General features: G+C 43.9%; 1 protein-coding gene across 12 annotated transcripts in view; it reads right to left on the reverse strand.

The window, feature by feature from the left end:
- The window catches only part of BLTP1 (bridge-like lipid transfer protein family member 1), a 1,988,102-nt gene that overhangs the window by 451,156 nt on the left and 1,522,343 nt on the right, over positions 1 to 14,603 (reverse strand). For all 12 annotated transcript variants that reach the window (XM_085641559.1, XM_085641555.1, XM_085641564.1 and 9 more), the window contains one exon: positions 4,140 to 4,352. In XM_085641559.1, the coding sequence (XP_085497685.1) occupies positions 4,140 to 4,352 (213 nt within the window). The remainder of the gene's footprint in view (positions 1 to 4,139; positions 4,353 to 14,603) is intronic.

Here is a 14,603-nt window from a genome sequence, read left to right on the forward strand (position 1 = left end):
AACTATGAATGCCTGACGTTTTGAGATTTTATCTCAACATTTGCCCCTCCCTGTTCTTCTGGTATGTCTGTGTTCTCCTGGTTGATCCTTTTCAGTTACACAAGAGCCAGAGATTCTGTGTCTGCATGCACAGTTTTTAGCTTGTATCTAAAACTATAGACTTGAAAAATATTGCGACATTTAATAATCTGAATAGTGGAAAGCAAGATAAGCATGTTACTTTCTTTTTGTATGCAGCATGCATTCATTCAGATAAATACACAGATTCTACAGACTTCTATCAATCTCTTTCAGGTGACGGGACTGGATCTGGGAATTTTTTTGCAGCAATAACCAGTCACTGGCCTGAGATGGCACTACACAACTTCAGGTAGGGTCCACAAGCCTCTAATAGAAATGATCGCAGGAAAGGAAATGTTAGCTTTACCCTAGTGATCTCAAAGACTGCAGGGGGGAACAATCCACCTCACTTCTCCTAAGAGAAAGTAAGAAATGTAACCTTTTCAAACTAGGATATTTTCACATGAATAACAAACCGAAGGCTGTAGGAGAGCGGTCTGAAATACAAGAAGGGATGATAGTTGAAAACGATATGTTGGGTGAGAAAATATTCCAGTTGCAACTTGAAAGTATCACTGGACACGCTGGCACGTTAAGAATCATACACAACCGAAAGTGGGATCTCCACCCATGGCTATGAGTCAACATCTTGAAAGTGAAAACATCAATGTTTCAAACAAACAAGTTACTCACCTTTTGTAATGATCTTTCTGGTGGGTATTCTACTTAGCTGCAGATTCTTCACCTTTTGAAAATCCCCAGGTGGCATATTGGATCTGGAAATTTGTAATAGCTCTCCTGCGCCAGTAGGTGACATTCCATCTTGGCCTGGTGTGCCACTCAAGCCACAACATTACTGGAGCAATATAAGGTCACCCTGATGTTAGTACTGCACCCATTTTTCCAAGCCCTTACAGGCAGATAAAGGGAAATTGATAGTGGTTATGGAGTTCAACAGTTCAATCTGTAACCGTATTATTGTAATGACCATTACACCGAAAGGAGACGCAGGCGGAATCAGTGAGCAATTGACAAGTAGATGGCGAATCCCCACAAACAGATTGTAAGTAACTTCCTATTCGAATGAATACTTCAAAAAGCAGATTCCTCAGCTTGTATTTAGATGACATAGCCATGCCCCTCCCGGGTGGCAGGTCTGAGGAAATGATCATACGAGAACTTCCTAAAGCATGGAACGTGCGAAAGGATCATCCCTTCATACTTCCGAGTCCAAGCAGTAATGCTTCACAAATACGGCATATTGCGTATTTCTGGGATACACATGCCCCTTGACAATCCCAAAGTAGTCACCTGCACTCTGGTAGAGCAAGCTTGAATACCTTCTTGAGGTTCTTTTTTTGACAAGGGTGTAACAAAGTTTAATATAAAGCATAATCCACCTGAACAGAGTTCTCTTCAGGACAGCTTTGCATTTCTTGTTGCCCACATATCCAATGGCAAACTATTAGTCAGATCGACAATCTTTGTTTCTGTCACTATAACAGCTGACTGCTCTAAGGGAATTCAGCCTATGAAACCTCTCCTCTTCCCTGAATGGGGAACAGGGTCGCAAATGAATAATGGGATGGACTGACCCCCTTGGAATAGGGTCACCATCTTCACCATAAAGGATGCCATCGTTCTCAAAAACAGCCTGTCTGGAAAGAAGGATGTGAACGGAGGTTGGAAGCACAGCACTAGTAGCTCACATCGAAACAAAGCAATGGCCACAACAAACCCAGTCTTCATAGTCAAAAGGCGCTGTTTGCAGTCATGGATCAGTTAAAACAAAGCCCCCTACAAGAAAATCGAAACCAAATTATGGTCCGCCACTGAGACATTAAAAGGGGATGGGGAAATATACAGTAGTCCTTTCAAAACATCATAATGAGCAAGGACTTTAACAAAAAGGGCTCAACTGGAAGAAAATGAAGGTTTATAAAGCTGACACATATCAATTAACTGTGCCCACAGAACAACTTTGTTTAGCTAAGAAAAAGCAACAAATCAGAAATACAGGGTTGCTGGGAGTCCATACCCTCCCCGCGCACCATGAAACAAACCAGTTCAACTGCTCAGCACAGACGGCCTTTGTGGAGAGGGCATATGTCAATAGGATGACGTCCACCACCTCCCGCAGCAGATGGAAGGAAATCCAATGTCCCAGCTCATTTTCCGTGTATGAGGAGGGAAACTCTGGAGGTTGGAGTGTAGCACCTGCCCGTTTGATTACAAGAGAAAGTCTGCCCTGAGTGGAAGCAGAAAGAGGGTGACAGACAACGAAAAAAGGCCTACTTACCACACCCCGTGCGGCCGGTCTGGCGTACCCAGAATCGCTTGCACAACTTCGTCTACACTCAGGGTATCAAGGTAACAAGGAGAAATATGCTGTCTGTGGGAAAAGTCCATGTCAGATCAAATACATCACTTAGAGCTCATTGAAAGAGGAACTTGAGGGCACAGCACAGAGGGCAACATACATTCTCACAAGTGGCAAAGAGATCCACCTAAAGAGTGGCCCCTAGGGCAAAGATGGCTTGCCCCACCTCTAGGTGAGATGCCTCTTGTGGTTGGCAAGATGATATAATCTCAGGCTGTCAGCTCTTTGGTTAAAGAAAGCTATCAGATGGTTGGTCACCAGTCATAACCCATACACCTAGGCCCAAGGCACAGCCGAAGTACCTCGGGCACACAGATTGAGAGCCCATCCGCCTTGTACACATACCATGAAAGCCCATCCGCCTTGTTCACATACCATATCGCCATTGTGTTTTCTGGAAGAAAAAAGACAGACAGACTACAAAGGCAGTGCAAAGCGAATCACCTGCGGTTCCAACAAGCTGATATGTAATCCTTTCTCCATTGTAGACCAGAGTCCTCTAATCTCCAATTCTAGAGGGCACACCACCCTAAGGTAGATGCAGCTGTTGCTACTGTGGCCTCATGGACTTACCACAGGACAGGATCCTCTCTACCAACCACCTCTGGAGATTTGTTGGGTATCTCGGCGGAACCTGATGTTGTCTGACAAATGCCCCTGTACTGCAACCATTGGAGATGGACCACCACTGGACAGCCCTCATGTGCCAATGTGCATGAGTGACCAACAGTATGCAAGAAGCCATTGGAATCAGCAGGCTAATGACATTTAGGGCTAGAATATGATCTCTCTTGAAACATCAGAATCATATCCTGACTATCCAGAATTCTCTTGGGAGGAGAAAGGCTCTGAGAGAAGTTGTGTCCAATACTGTCACCTATGAACCATAGGAGGTGAGAACTCCAGGTGTGTCTCAGGAAGATTGATGAAGCAAGCAAGCGGCAGCAAGACTTATTTGTAGAGTGCCGTTCCGTCAGCACATTTCTCCTCACATAAAGCTCCTTCACTGGCTTCCGGTTGCAAAGCGCATCAAATTCAAGGCCTTGACCCTTGCCTTTTTGGACAATGCCCAACATTGAACCTAGATACCTCCGAAAGAGACTCCTTCAGTATTAATCGGACCGCAATCTTAGATCCAATTCCAAGCACCTATTGTGCGTGCCTCGGTTTTCCAAGGCCAGAAAGGGAGGTAGGGCCTTCTCGATCAGGACAGCTATGCTATGTAATGCACTTCCCCTTCGTCTTCGCTTACTGGAATCTGAATCGGATTTTTGAAGGCATCTGCAGACGTGGCTCTTTGGCTAGGCTAGTCCCGTCCCTTACCTGTTCACCTGATTACCGCTAAGCGCCGGGACACCACTGTTTGAGGTAGCTCTTAGTGACTACCTATTGCCAGCTACAACTGTTTGCTTGTTAATAAATCGATTTCAAGGGCAGCAAGAGAGAAAAAAACATTAGCAGCAACATATGCTTCGTGGTACAACGCAAAATATGTTTCTATCTTTATAACACATTTCTGTGGTTACTAATATCTGCAAAATAACATTTGTTACTATTATTCAATTAAATGGTATTCGGGGAGGATGGAAGATTATGTTCGCCCTGCAAAGCTTAAATTGTGTTCATGCAGGAGTCCTGCCGGCAGTGCTTTACTGCATTTAGCTAATGAAAGAATGCATTCGTGGTGTTCAGATTTTACCTCCTCAAACTTATGTCATCATGTTCTTGTTGAAGCGTAGTTGGATAAAGCACACATTTGCCACTATCTATTTCAACTCGAATGTCAAGCTCAAAGTCAATATTTCTCTCTGTTGTGCCAGACAAACTTCTATTTCCGGGACCGGTTGGCCAACGGTCAGTAAAAAGCTGCTGTACTGCGGCGAAACCTGATGACTTCTTACGAAAGTGTTGCCTAGGAGAGAAAATATGTGTCATGAATTAACAACATTTTATGTTTAGAACAGCATCTTATCAACATTTTCAATGTTTAGCTATTAAAAAACAGTTTAGATAACACAAATAAACAAAATGATAGTTTTATAATTACCGACTGCAATGTTTGCCGTTTTGACACAAAATGATGTTTTTCATAGTTTAATTAAAACCAAAAACGATTGAAAAAAATAATGAAATGCACATTAAACCTTGTGCCCTGAGATAGCCTGTGCATGCTTCATTTATCAGGAAACCCCTTATTGCCATAAATTACCTACACACAAACTACAAACAAACAATCTTTTGCTTTAAAAATTGTTACTTGGTGTACTATCTAAATTGAAGGCATTACATTTATTTACATGTTAGACACTAAATGGGCAAGGCAGAATTACCTAACCCATGGTCAAGAGAAAGCACAACGCTACTGGCTGTAACACATTGCACGTATTACGGTTGGCGATACCATTGGGTGAGGATGATAAGAAATTACGGCTAGCAGAAGGATAAGGAGACCATGGTTCTTAGAGACTGATAAATGCAAACTGAAGATATGAGAAGTTGGAAAGGGGTAGTTGGGGGGAGGACTGTTGGAAGTATGATTATAAGGAAAAAGGAAACTCCTGTAAACGGCATCACAAGTTGACTCTAAATCACACTGATTGATCTACAACAAAACTCAATACAAATCTCTTGATTTCAAAAGTGCTACCTCAAGGGGTAATTGCTAGCTAGACTCTAAGGTGGTATCTGAAGTCAGAGAGGCAGCAGTTATTTACCCTGATTCCCTTCTTTGAATTGGAGAAGTGAAAAAATAGCAAAAGGACATGAGGAGGGTGCCTGGATAGCTTCTCAAGAATGTTATGTGTGAAGAATATCAGATTTTGGGGAAGCTCGAAGCCAGTAACATAGCTTCCGGTGAGACGGAAAAGGTCAAAAGCAAACACCAGTGCAGGGACGGCAGTTTATGGGAGCTTGTGGGCATGCTGCCAAAGGGGTAACCAACCACAGTAAAAATTCAATAAAGAAACAGCAAGAAAAGTTGATAGTTGTAGGTAGCCAAGGTTTCTGCTGGACTTGTGGGGGAATCTCTGTGACACAGGTGCTGAGAGCAAATGGAGCACGGATCTCACACTGAGGCACACAACAAGCATCAAGGATAAGGAACTTATAATAAAATGGTGACATGGTGCATCTGCAGGGTAGGGTGCGTCTTTCCCATCAAACCTAAGAAGTGGGCCTCATCTAAATAGAAATGAACTAACCTCTTTTAAAACAAGTGAGGCATTGCGAGTCACATTGCAGCAAACATGCAATGCATGCAGTGTGCTGAAAGGGAAGAAGGTGGCAACAGAGATTTTGGTTGCACTCCATGAAAATACACGCTATTAGAGCAACAGTAGTTCTATCAGATACAACACTGGCAAACACTAAAATAAAAGTAAATGAAGCTGCTCCTGATCTCAAAGTGACTTGAGTAAACAACACCATTATTGAAAGAGCAGCGAAAGTGGCCTTGCTGAGTTTTAGAGTTGCAATGTGGTTCTCTGATACACCTGGGGACAGCTGCCAATTTGGGCAATCGCCACAAAACAGGCAAAAGAGTACCAAGGATATCCCTCTTTGAAGGCGGAGACGGACTTGCAATTTTATTTACTCTGACTTACATCAACCAAAAAGTATTCAATCAATCCCCACACTCAGTTCCATCAGTACTTAAAACTTTCAGGGTCTGGAGAGTTGGGAAAACCACAGGTTAAAAAAACAGGGAAACAGGGACTGCAATGGCTGTCCTTAAAGAGATGTAGAGAAGAAATGAGAATGTAAAATAGGTAGCAATGTATAAAGAATAAGATGATGAGTGGTAGTGTGATCTTATTTCCTTACACTACGAAAAAGCATCAAACATACAAGAAGCTGCAAAACATGGGCATGATCATGACAGTGTGGTAACCAGAAAAAAATCTGTTGTATTGTAAATGAATATTTTGAAAGTAATCACAAATTGCGGCAGCACAGGATTTGGCTCTAGTGTTATCACTTGCTCATGCCTTTATTGTCCCAAAGCATCCTCAGATTAAGATCTTTTAGGCAAGGCAAGAAGTCAAATATATGTAACGTTTCTGTAACATCTACAAATCATAAGACAATGTCTTGTTTAAAATCACAATAGATGTTTGACCCATAAACATATACTTCACGAACCAACTCTTAAAAACTATTCACCATTCTAGTGAAGCCCATATTATAAATGTGAAGATGTTGTATAGGGTTAGTTACGCATAAATCTGTGCTACTGTAGGCAATGATTTTCAGATTTTCTTTTATTTAACTCTTAGGATCTAACCTCACTGTGAAGTCATACATTGAGAGTCTTCGACAAGGCAGTATCTGTCACCCTCTAAAGAGCCACATAAAAGAGCGTTGCCAAAGGAAAACTAGCTTTTATAGGAAAATTGGTTTCTAGGCAGGATTGAGGCTGCTTAGAGTAGCATGCAGCTATATGCTAATGGTCCAAACCAATACTACAGAAGAGCTTCCACCTCAAAAGACACATACAGAACTATCCTGAATATTCTTGAACTGTTTTTGTAACACATACCTCCATTCAGTGGGTGCATTGGACGAACCAGGGGAATACAGAGAATCTAAACATGAATGTCAAAGTCCTCAATCCCACACCAGCTTTCTTAATCCTATTCAATGAATCTTTCAACCAGGCCTCTCTGTTTATCCCCTCCTTCTTGGGGTAAAATAATCATAAAAATGGCTAGGTCAAAATCTAAAAACTTCTTTCACATTTTCTGAATACATCTCTTGTATATAGACTAAAACCTATGACAGGGTGACAACTTCTAATTTTAAAAGTGTGAGATATTGTTTTGTCAAGTATAAGGAAATACTTCCCTTCTTCTTTAACATGGTAAAGGGTCATGAATGAGCGTGGTAGTCAGAGTTTTTCTGTAAAGTGTTCAAGGAGTGCATATCCAGGACATTTTGAATTTCAGTGAAACATCCCGTTATTTTGAGGAACTGGAGGAATCAAATCACAGAGGAGTCTTTAGAAATGGTACTGTGAATCCAAAATGGATTATTGAGATGATTCATGCATATCAGGCAACAAGCATTCATTGATGATCAAAGAAGTGAACTCTGACTAATAGTATCGCTTTCTACAGTCTGTTTAGGGGCAGGTAGGACTCAGGAAGGTAAACCCACACAGAGCATCTTCAGGAGGGCTAGTCACATGTATTAATAAGTAGTGCTATTGAGCCTCCCTAAACCTGACAACCTCAGAATGGTATATGGAGGAAACAGGTCATCTAGACTCTGGGCCTTTTGGAATGGCATGCATCTTCATCAGTGTTATTAGATGAACAAAGTAAAATAGACTTTTATGATGCGTACAGGTACAAAATATGCAGAGTGGCTTTCCAAAGCAGCTTATTTTAGACTGGATTAGTTGTGTCATTATTCCTTCTCATGGGGAATTTGAGTCTATTCTATTCTATTCAGCACTTACAGAGCACATAGCTAACCGTAGGCATCTCAGCTCTAAAAGTGAGGCACAGAATCGATAGGGGAATCAGAGGGGCTCATCCTGGAAAAGCCAACACTTTAATGCCTTTTGGAAAGGGAGTTCCTTTTTAATTGAACAAAGAGAGAGCTGGAGGCTATTCCACAATTTGGCTGCATTATATGCAAAAGAGTGTCCTCCATATTTAGCTCTCTTGAAGACAGGTACCTTGACAAAAATGGGCATTGGAAAAGCGCAAGGATCTCCCAGGGATATAGGAAGACAACAATGAACAGGTGATTGGAGGCCCTTTCTCAAAGATGGCCCTATGAGCAATACAGAGTGATTTAAATTCAATTCTCTTTACAACAGGGAGCCAATGAAGAAGGCAGAGTCTGCCGGGTAGACTGGTATCGGGGAATGTCGTGCAGTATCAGAGCAGAGAAAATCTGCACAACTTGAATACTCTTTACTGTGGCTTTGGGTGCTCCCAGATAGAGTTGCTGTAGTCCAGGTGAGAGGGTATGAGTGCCTGATCTACCAAACTCTTAGAGGCAGGGGGAAGGAGAGGAAAAATATACTGACGCATCCTCAATATACCGGATAAAATGGCAGCTAGCTTTACTACCTGAAAATCAAATTTAAAAGCTTCATCCAGCCACATCCCGAGCTCTTTATGACAGATTTAGAGGTGGAGAGCCTAAAGAATTAGGCCAATCCAGATTCAAGGACGGGTTAAGATTGTTGCCAAATGACCCAATGTACCTTGTCTAGTTGAAGAAAAGGATAGGTACATTTGATACGTGGCTCTGCCAGATTATGTGTTCCATTCGTAGATAATCAATTTTGACATTACCCCTGCCCGGGAAGTAATCTACATGCTGTTACAATGCTGTGATGCAACTCATGTCAGAGGTCATCAAAGAGGCTTCATGCATCGCCAGTTTACAGTGATATTGCTCAAACAGAATATCCAAAGGATCTAATGTTTACAAAGATATGTCACTTATTTCAAATGGGTAATATATCTCCTGAATAAACTTTGAAAGATTACCAATGAATAATTCACACATTCAGATAGCACCGTCTGAGTATGAAGAGTCAAGTTAGGCTACACAGGGCTGGGAGGGATTTGAGTAAGCAAAGTCAAGCTGGGGGATCACGGGGGTGTGGTCTGGAAACATGGCTGACAGGATGTTATGTTATGTTAGTGTAAATTTATAAAGCGCGCGTACACCCGGAGGTTTCATGGCGCTATATTGTCATCAGAAGACGCGGCAGAAGGACTAGTTGCAAGATAGTACAAACAACTGGGTTCCGGCCCGTCCAACACTAGAATCCTGATTAATCCTGCTAAACTAGGCATCTAGCCGCCACTCTAGTAAAGGAAAGTGGCACTATTCCTCCTCTACTATTCGAGAGCTGGAAAAACGCCGGATGCATCATCCGAATGGGCCAACGGAGGCCAGCGGTTGCTGAGGTCGGGGCCTACCAGTTCTGGGCCCGTGAAATGCCTCAGCTCTCTGAGAGCCACTGAGATTGTAAACACAAGAATAAGAGTCCTGCAGAATGAGTGATTGCTGCCCCAGGACGACAAGGCAGGCTCCGGTTGCATGGGCCCCGCTTTCAGGCTGTGGAGGACGGTGCCTTGTGGTGGTCCGGGGTGGCCTGGCCTCACTGCAATATGGGTGACCTTCAGCCGGGGGCTGGGGTTGAGGCATGCAATGGTAAGGCGAGGAATGCCGAAGCAGCAGAAGATACCCATCAGGGCAGAGTCCTGACAGGTTGCGGTGGCCCTGATCTGGGGAGAAGGGTGGGGGGTGGGGAAGGGGGACCCACACCTGAGGACACCGTCAACTCAACGCCGGCCCAGGCGGGAGAGAAGCAAAGCAGCACCAGGGAGCCCAGGCTACGCAGGAGCCCAGCAAGTGGTGAAGGGGTCCGCTGGAGCGGCACTTGCCTGGTGTGACAGCAAGTCTGTGCATCCTGACTGGAGGGCTTGAGAGGGCCTGGCCCATGACTGATTTGGTGCTTCCCGATGGCATTACTGGGGGTGGCCGGTAAGGAAGTTCAGAGTGGCGTGGAGGACTGTGCGCGCGCCTTCCCCGGTGCAAGCAGAGAAAGAGCCACAGAGTGGGGAATCGTGGCTGCGTGGCCCAGCATCACTCCGTCCCATATGGACACAGGGACATTTGGAAAGTCATTGCCCTGAGGGTGTGGGGTCTCCCATAGCAAAGTGGCCAGGAGAGCGGGCTCGCCTGCAGAGCGGGGCACACATTAGTACCGGACTCCACAAGATGCCCCCAAACAGCAGCCAAGAGTCATCTTGTAGTGGTGGGAAATACCTCACCACGATGGGAATCGGCTGCATTGACCGTGTGTCACCTTATGAGGGGGGACATCTGGGGGCACACTTCCTCAAGACTAACCACCGTAGTGGCCCCGGCACAGGCTGAAGCAGGTGAGAGGCAATGTGCACACCTCACAGGAGGAAATAATCCTGGGGGGCCCTGGCATTGATGAGCAGGGAGGAACATGCAAATCCCTGCAAGTACGCGGGCATAAAGGTTATTATTGGCAGCGAGGGCACGGTGTTGTGGGCAACGCAGCACAGCTACTCCAGGCCCTAATCCAGGCCCGTCCACTTGGCCCCTGCTTCCCAAATCTCGCCCTTTAGGTATGTGACTAAGCCCTATATCTAACAAGGTTGCCCCACCCTGTCCTGAGGAAAACCCGCAAGGCCGAGGCTCGAACCACCCTTGCAGCCACAAGACGGGTCGAAACGTCGACACCCCTTTAATCAGCCTGGATCCCACACTCCTTCCCAAAAACGTGCCACGCAAGAATGTATTATTGCATTAATTAAAATTGTAATTTAATTGAATTTTACTGTAAACGTGGCCAGGCTAGATAGGACGGTGAATTACAACCGGTCCATGTGTTCAAAATTACTAATGTTCCCTTCCCTATGTCACTACTCTGAAGTTCTTTTCACATCTCTCTACACTTGAGCACCTTTTCTCTATGCACGTTCCACCTGGAGCAACCGTCTATACTTAATGATAAATGTACATTATTCTGAAAATGTTCTTGAATCGTACACCATTGGCATAAGAATAAAATGCATGCTGAATTGAATTAGGGGTTATTGTAAATGTTTTCATTTGTGAATAAGGTATTTAATACTATGAGCAGGTGCGTTGTGCCTGAATATGCTCATGAAAATTATTACTAAATACACCCTAACAGGGAATTGATTTATGTCTGTCTAAAGAAGGTCTAGGACCACTGTTTTTTGCATTATGCTAAATGGTTCAAGCAGCATACCTCACTTCTGTTTTTCTAAGACCAACACCGACCAACTAGTTACCTTCCACTTTCCTTCTTCCTCTCTTGTTTCGGAGTACTCTTTTTCCTGTTTCCCGGAGCATCATGGCTGCAGCCACTTTGCTTTTTACCCGTCACCTCAAGTAAGTGAAATAGTTTTTTTCTTTTTATTTTTTACTACAGCAGGCAGGACGTCGTGCGCAGCCGGGACAATGGCGGCCGCTCGTTATTAATTCATGTGCTGGCCACGGGACTCGTTCTTAAATTCCCCATTTTATGAAATGCGATTTTCTCCTTATTTTCCTAATACTGGCTGTAAACGGAGGTACTACGATAAAGTGCAGACGCAGACTGTTTTTTTTGTTTTTTAGAGCGGAGTAATTGCAGAATGTGAAAAGTGCCATTCATACAGCGAACCCTCTAGTGTTGCAAAGTGCCCCCCTCCATGTTTGCTTTTTCCCCCGTGCTGAACTGAAACCCCCTTCTCCCGCCCGCACTACGTTGTCGGAGACATTACTGCCGTAATTTTGGTTGGCTATGGTCAACAAAACAGGGTTTTCACAGAAGTAGGAGCTGGCTTTATTTGGGCTATAATAAAAATCAGGATCCCCGCAAGGTAGCATAACATTTGTGAAAGACTTTCATCAACGCTTCTGCAAATCATTACTCTCATGGGAGCAAATGAGGCTGATAAGGAGGTGCGATAGCCCCCGCTGATCTGATTTGCTCTACCCGGGGAAGAGACAGTTGCTGTAGGCAGGAGCAGAACACAGATCAGTCAAACATCAGTGTCCTTCATCTCACATGTGAAACTCTCCAGCCGTACACCTGGAAGACTGCTACAGAAACCGGGCATACGCATGAGAGATGTAATACTGCGTCGAACGCTGCTATATTCCAGCTAAATTGGTCTTTTCTAAGGTTTGAGTTTTTATTATTGGTCTATTATTCTGTTCAGAGTCTAATTTTAATGTCTTTTTAGATTTTTTTTTTTTTAAATACTATGTTCCCTTTCCCCATTGATATTTTTTTTTCTAAACTCCTAATAAATTCCAAACTACGATGGAGAATAGCAAAGATGTGCTGGATAGCATTACAGGCAATAATGACATCTCACCTAGTTGTGTTAGAAGTCATTCGTGGTTTCATACTGCTGTGTTACATAGCAGAATTTTTAATGCGAAAGTACAGGGCAAGTCGGGAAAATTACGCACAATTACTCCTAAAGTACGCAAAATGCATTTAAGGTCCATCACGAATGGAAATTGATTACAAGACATTACTTCGCATAAAAGGTCACTCGAGGCACCAACAAATGAACTAGTTTGATTTGAAAATTTCTCTCGTAACTCATTTCCTGCTACAACATTTCTCCTCCGAGACATATTCTCCATGATCCAGTGTTTAACAGAAAGAAAGTGAGCGGAATTTTGCACTGTAACAATTTCTGGCATTCCGCATAATTTCATTATGTGAAATTTGCACGAATTGTGCAAATTACAAGAGTGTAAGGGGAAATATCGCATAAGCCTTTGGATTACATGGTGGGACCAGTTGGAAGAACAGAAGAGATTGTGTTTCCATCCATTTTAATCGACTCTTTCCTTTCAGGTAGGTTTGTTTCTAGCGGTGGAAGGTTTGTTGGCATACGTATACCTCTGTGCTTGCTACTGTCTTCCACCTTCAAAGCAGGTCTAATTAGACATGGCAAGGGTTTTGTAGGATCTGAGCAGGTTTAAGTATGTCTATAGTTCATATCACAAACTGTTCTGTCTCCGGGTAACTGAATAACAGAGTTTATCATCACTGAACTCAAAATGGACCCGTTTTGGCAAACTTGGAAGGATGAAAGGCGGAACTGCCCCTGCTGCAACTCAAACCTCGGCAGTTCCTCGGGCCAACAGAGCTATCTGACCAACAACAGATCCATGTTTTGCACGCAGAACAATCACTATACGACTTTCTAACATGGCTAAATCCTTCCAAAACTGTGGAGTATAAAAAAAAGCAAAATAAATTGAAACAAAAATATAACGATCAACTTTAATGGGTTTTTTTGGTGTAAGATTTTTGCAGTTTTCGTAAAAAAAGCCCCGTCATATTTGTAATTTAGCAGCACATTTTTATTTTTCGTTGTTAATGGAATGAGGGTAACCATAGAATACCTATTTCAGGAGGTGCCATCCATGTAGGTGGTGCATGCTGTCTCACAGATAGGAGGGCGTGCTGTCCGAGGGCAGTCTCCCAGCAGATTGCAGAAGAGAGGCCCCAACCACATCAAACAAAAGGCCGCCCACCATGCGCAGTGGAAAAAAGAGACAAGAAGAGAAAGCGGCTCTGACCAGTTCAGGTTTGCACAGGAGAACATCAATATGCATCGATCAGTGCCATAAAGTGGGATAGAGCGATATCAGATGGCAGACATCTGGTTATCTGGCTGATAACAGGCTGGCAGGGGAAAGGTCTCGAGGTCATGGAGTGTTGACTCAGAGAAAGTGACAGCTTCCTAGGCGCTTTACGGCTGAACAGAGAGGACAGTTCAGAGAAGAGAGAGCAAAGTGAAGAAATGCTGGTCATACATGTAAGGAGTGTAGGAAGGCAGCAAAGACCTGGCAGTTTGTTTTTTTACATAGCACTTTGTTCCATAGCCAGGGCCACTAGAAATATGCGGAGGGGAGGGACAAATTAGGCGGCAGGTTTGACTAAATTATGTAGCAAGAAAAGACAGATTATGTGGCGTAATGCAACACCTTTTGAGATAGCATTACTTTGTCATTTTTAGGTCGAGCTTAACGGCGCACCGCGCATGCGCTGCTCGCTCTGCGAGGCATGCAGCAGTAGAGCATGCTGTGTAAGCCTCGCCCACTCTCTGCCCTTACTTTTCATTGGCTGGTGTCATTGTCCTTGGTAAATGCTGGCTTCCCATTCATTATGAGGCTTGTTAGGCCCTCCTTGTTACCGCTCTGTCTCCATTTGTTACCTCCCACCAGGACTCGATCTTTTACTGTGTCCTAACTCAGGAGCTTTCATTACTAGTTCAGAGAACTATTTACTTTATTAAGGAACACAGCAGGCAAGGGGTGCCAGCTTTGGTAGGCTGCTTCCTAACCTAATTTGTATTTTGTTTTCTTTTTTTGTTATTTCAAACGCTTTAGGGACACCGCGCTCAGTTTATTTATTTATTTTTTCTCCCTCCTGCAAGCACTCCGTTGTCTGTGCCTTCTCGCCCCCTCCTCCCGCCCGCACTCCGTTGTCCATGCCTTCACGCCCCTTCTCCCCCCCGCCCGCACTCAGTTGTCCAAGACATTACTGCCGTAATTTTGGTTGTAATGTGACCCACATTTTACGACGACCGATCCAGTCATAACGCCATGCCACGTTCTA

The sequence above is a fragment of the Triturus cristatus genome, chromosome 2_2 (genome assembly GCF_964204655.1).
Source record: "Triturus cristatus chromosome 2_2, aTriCri1.1, whole genome shotgun sequence".
Lineage (NCBI taxonomy): Eukaryota > Metazoa > Chordata > Amphibia > Caudata > Salamandridae > Triturus > Triturus cristatus.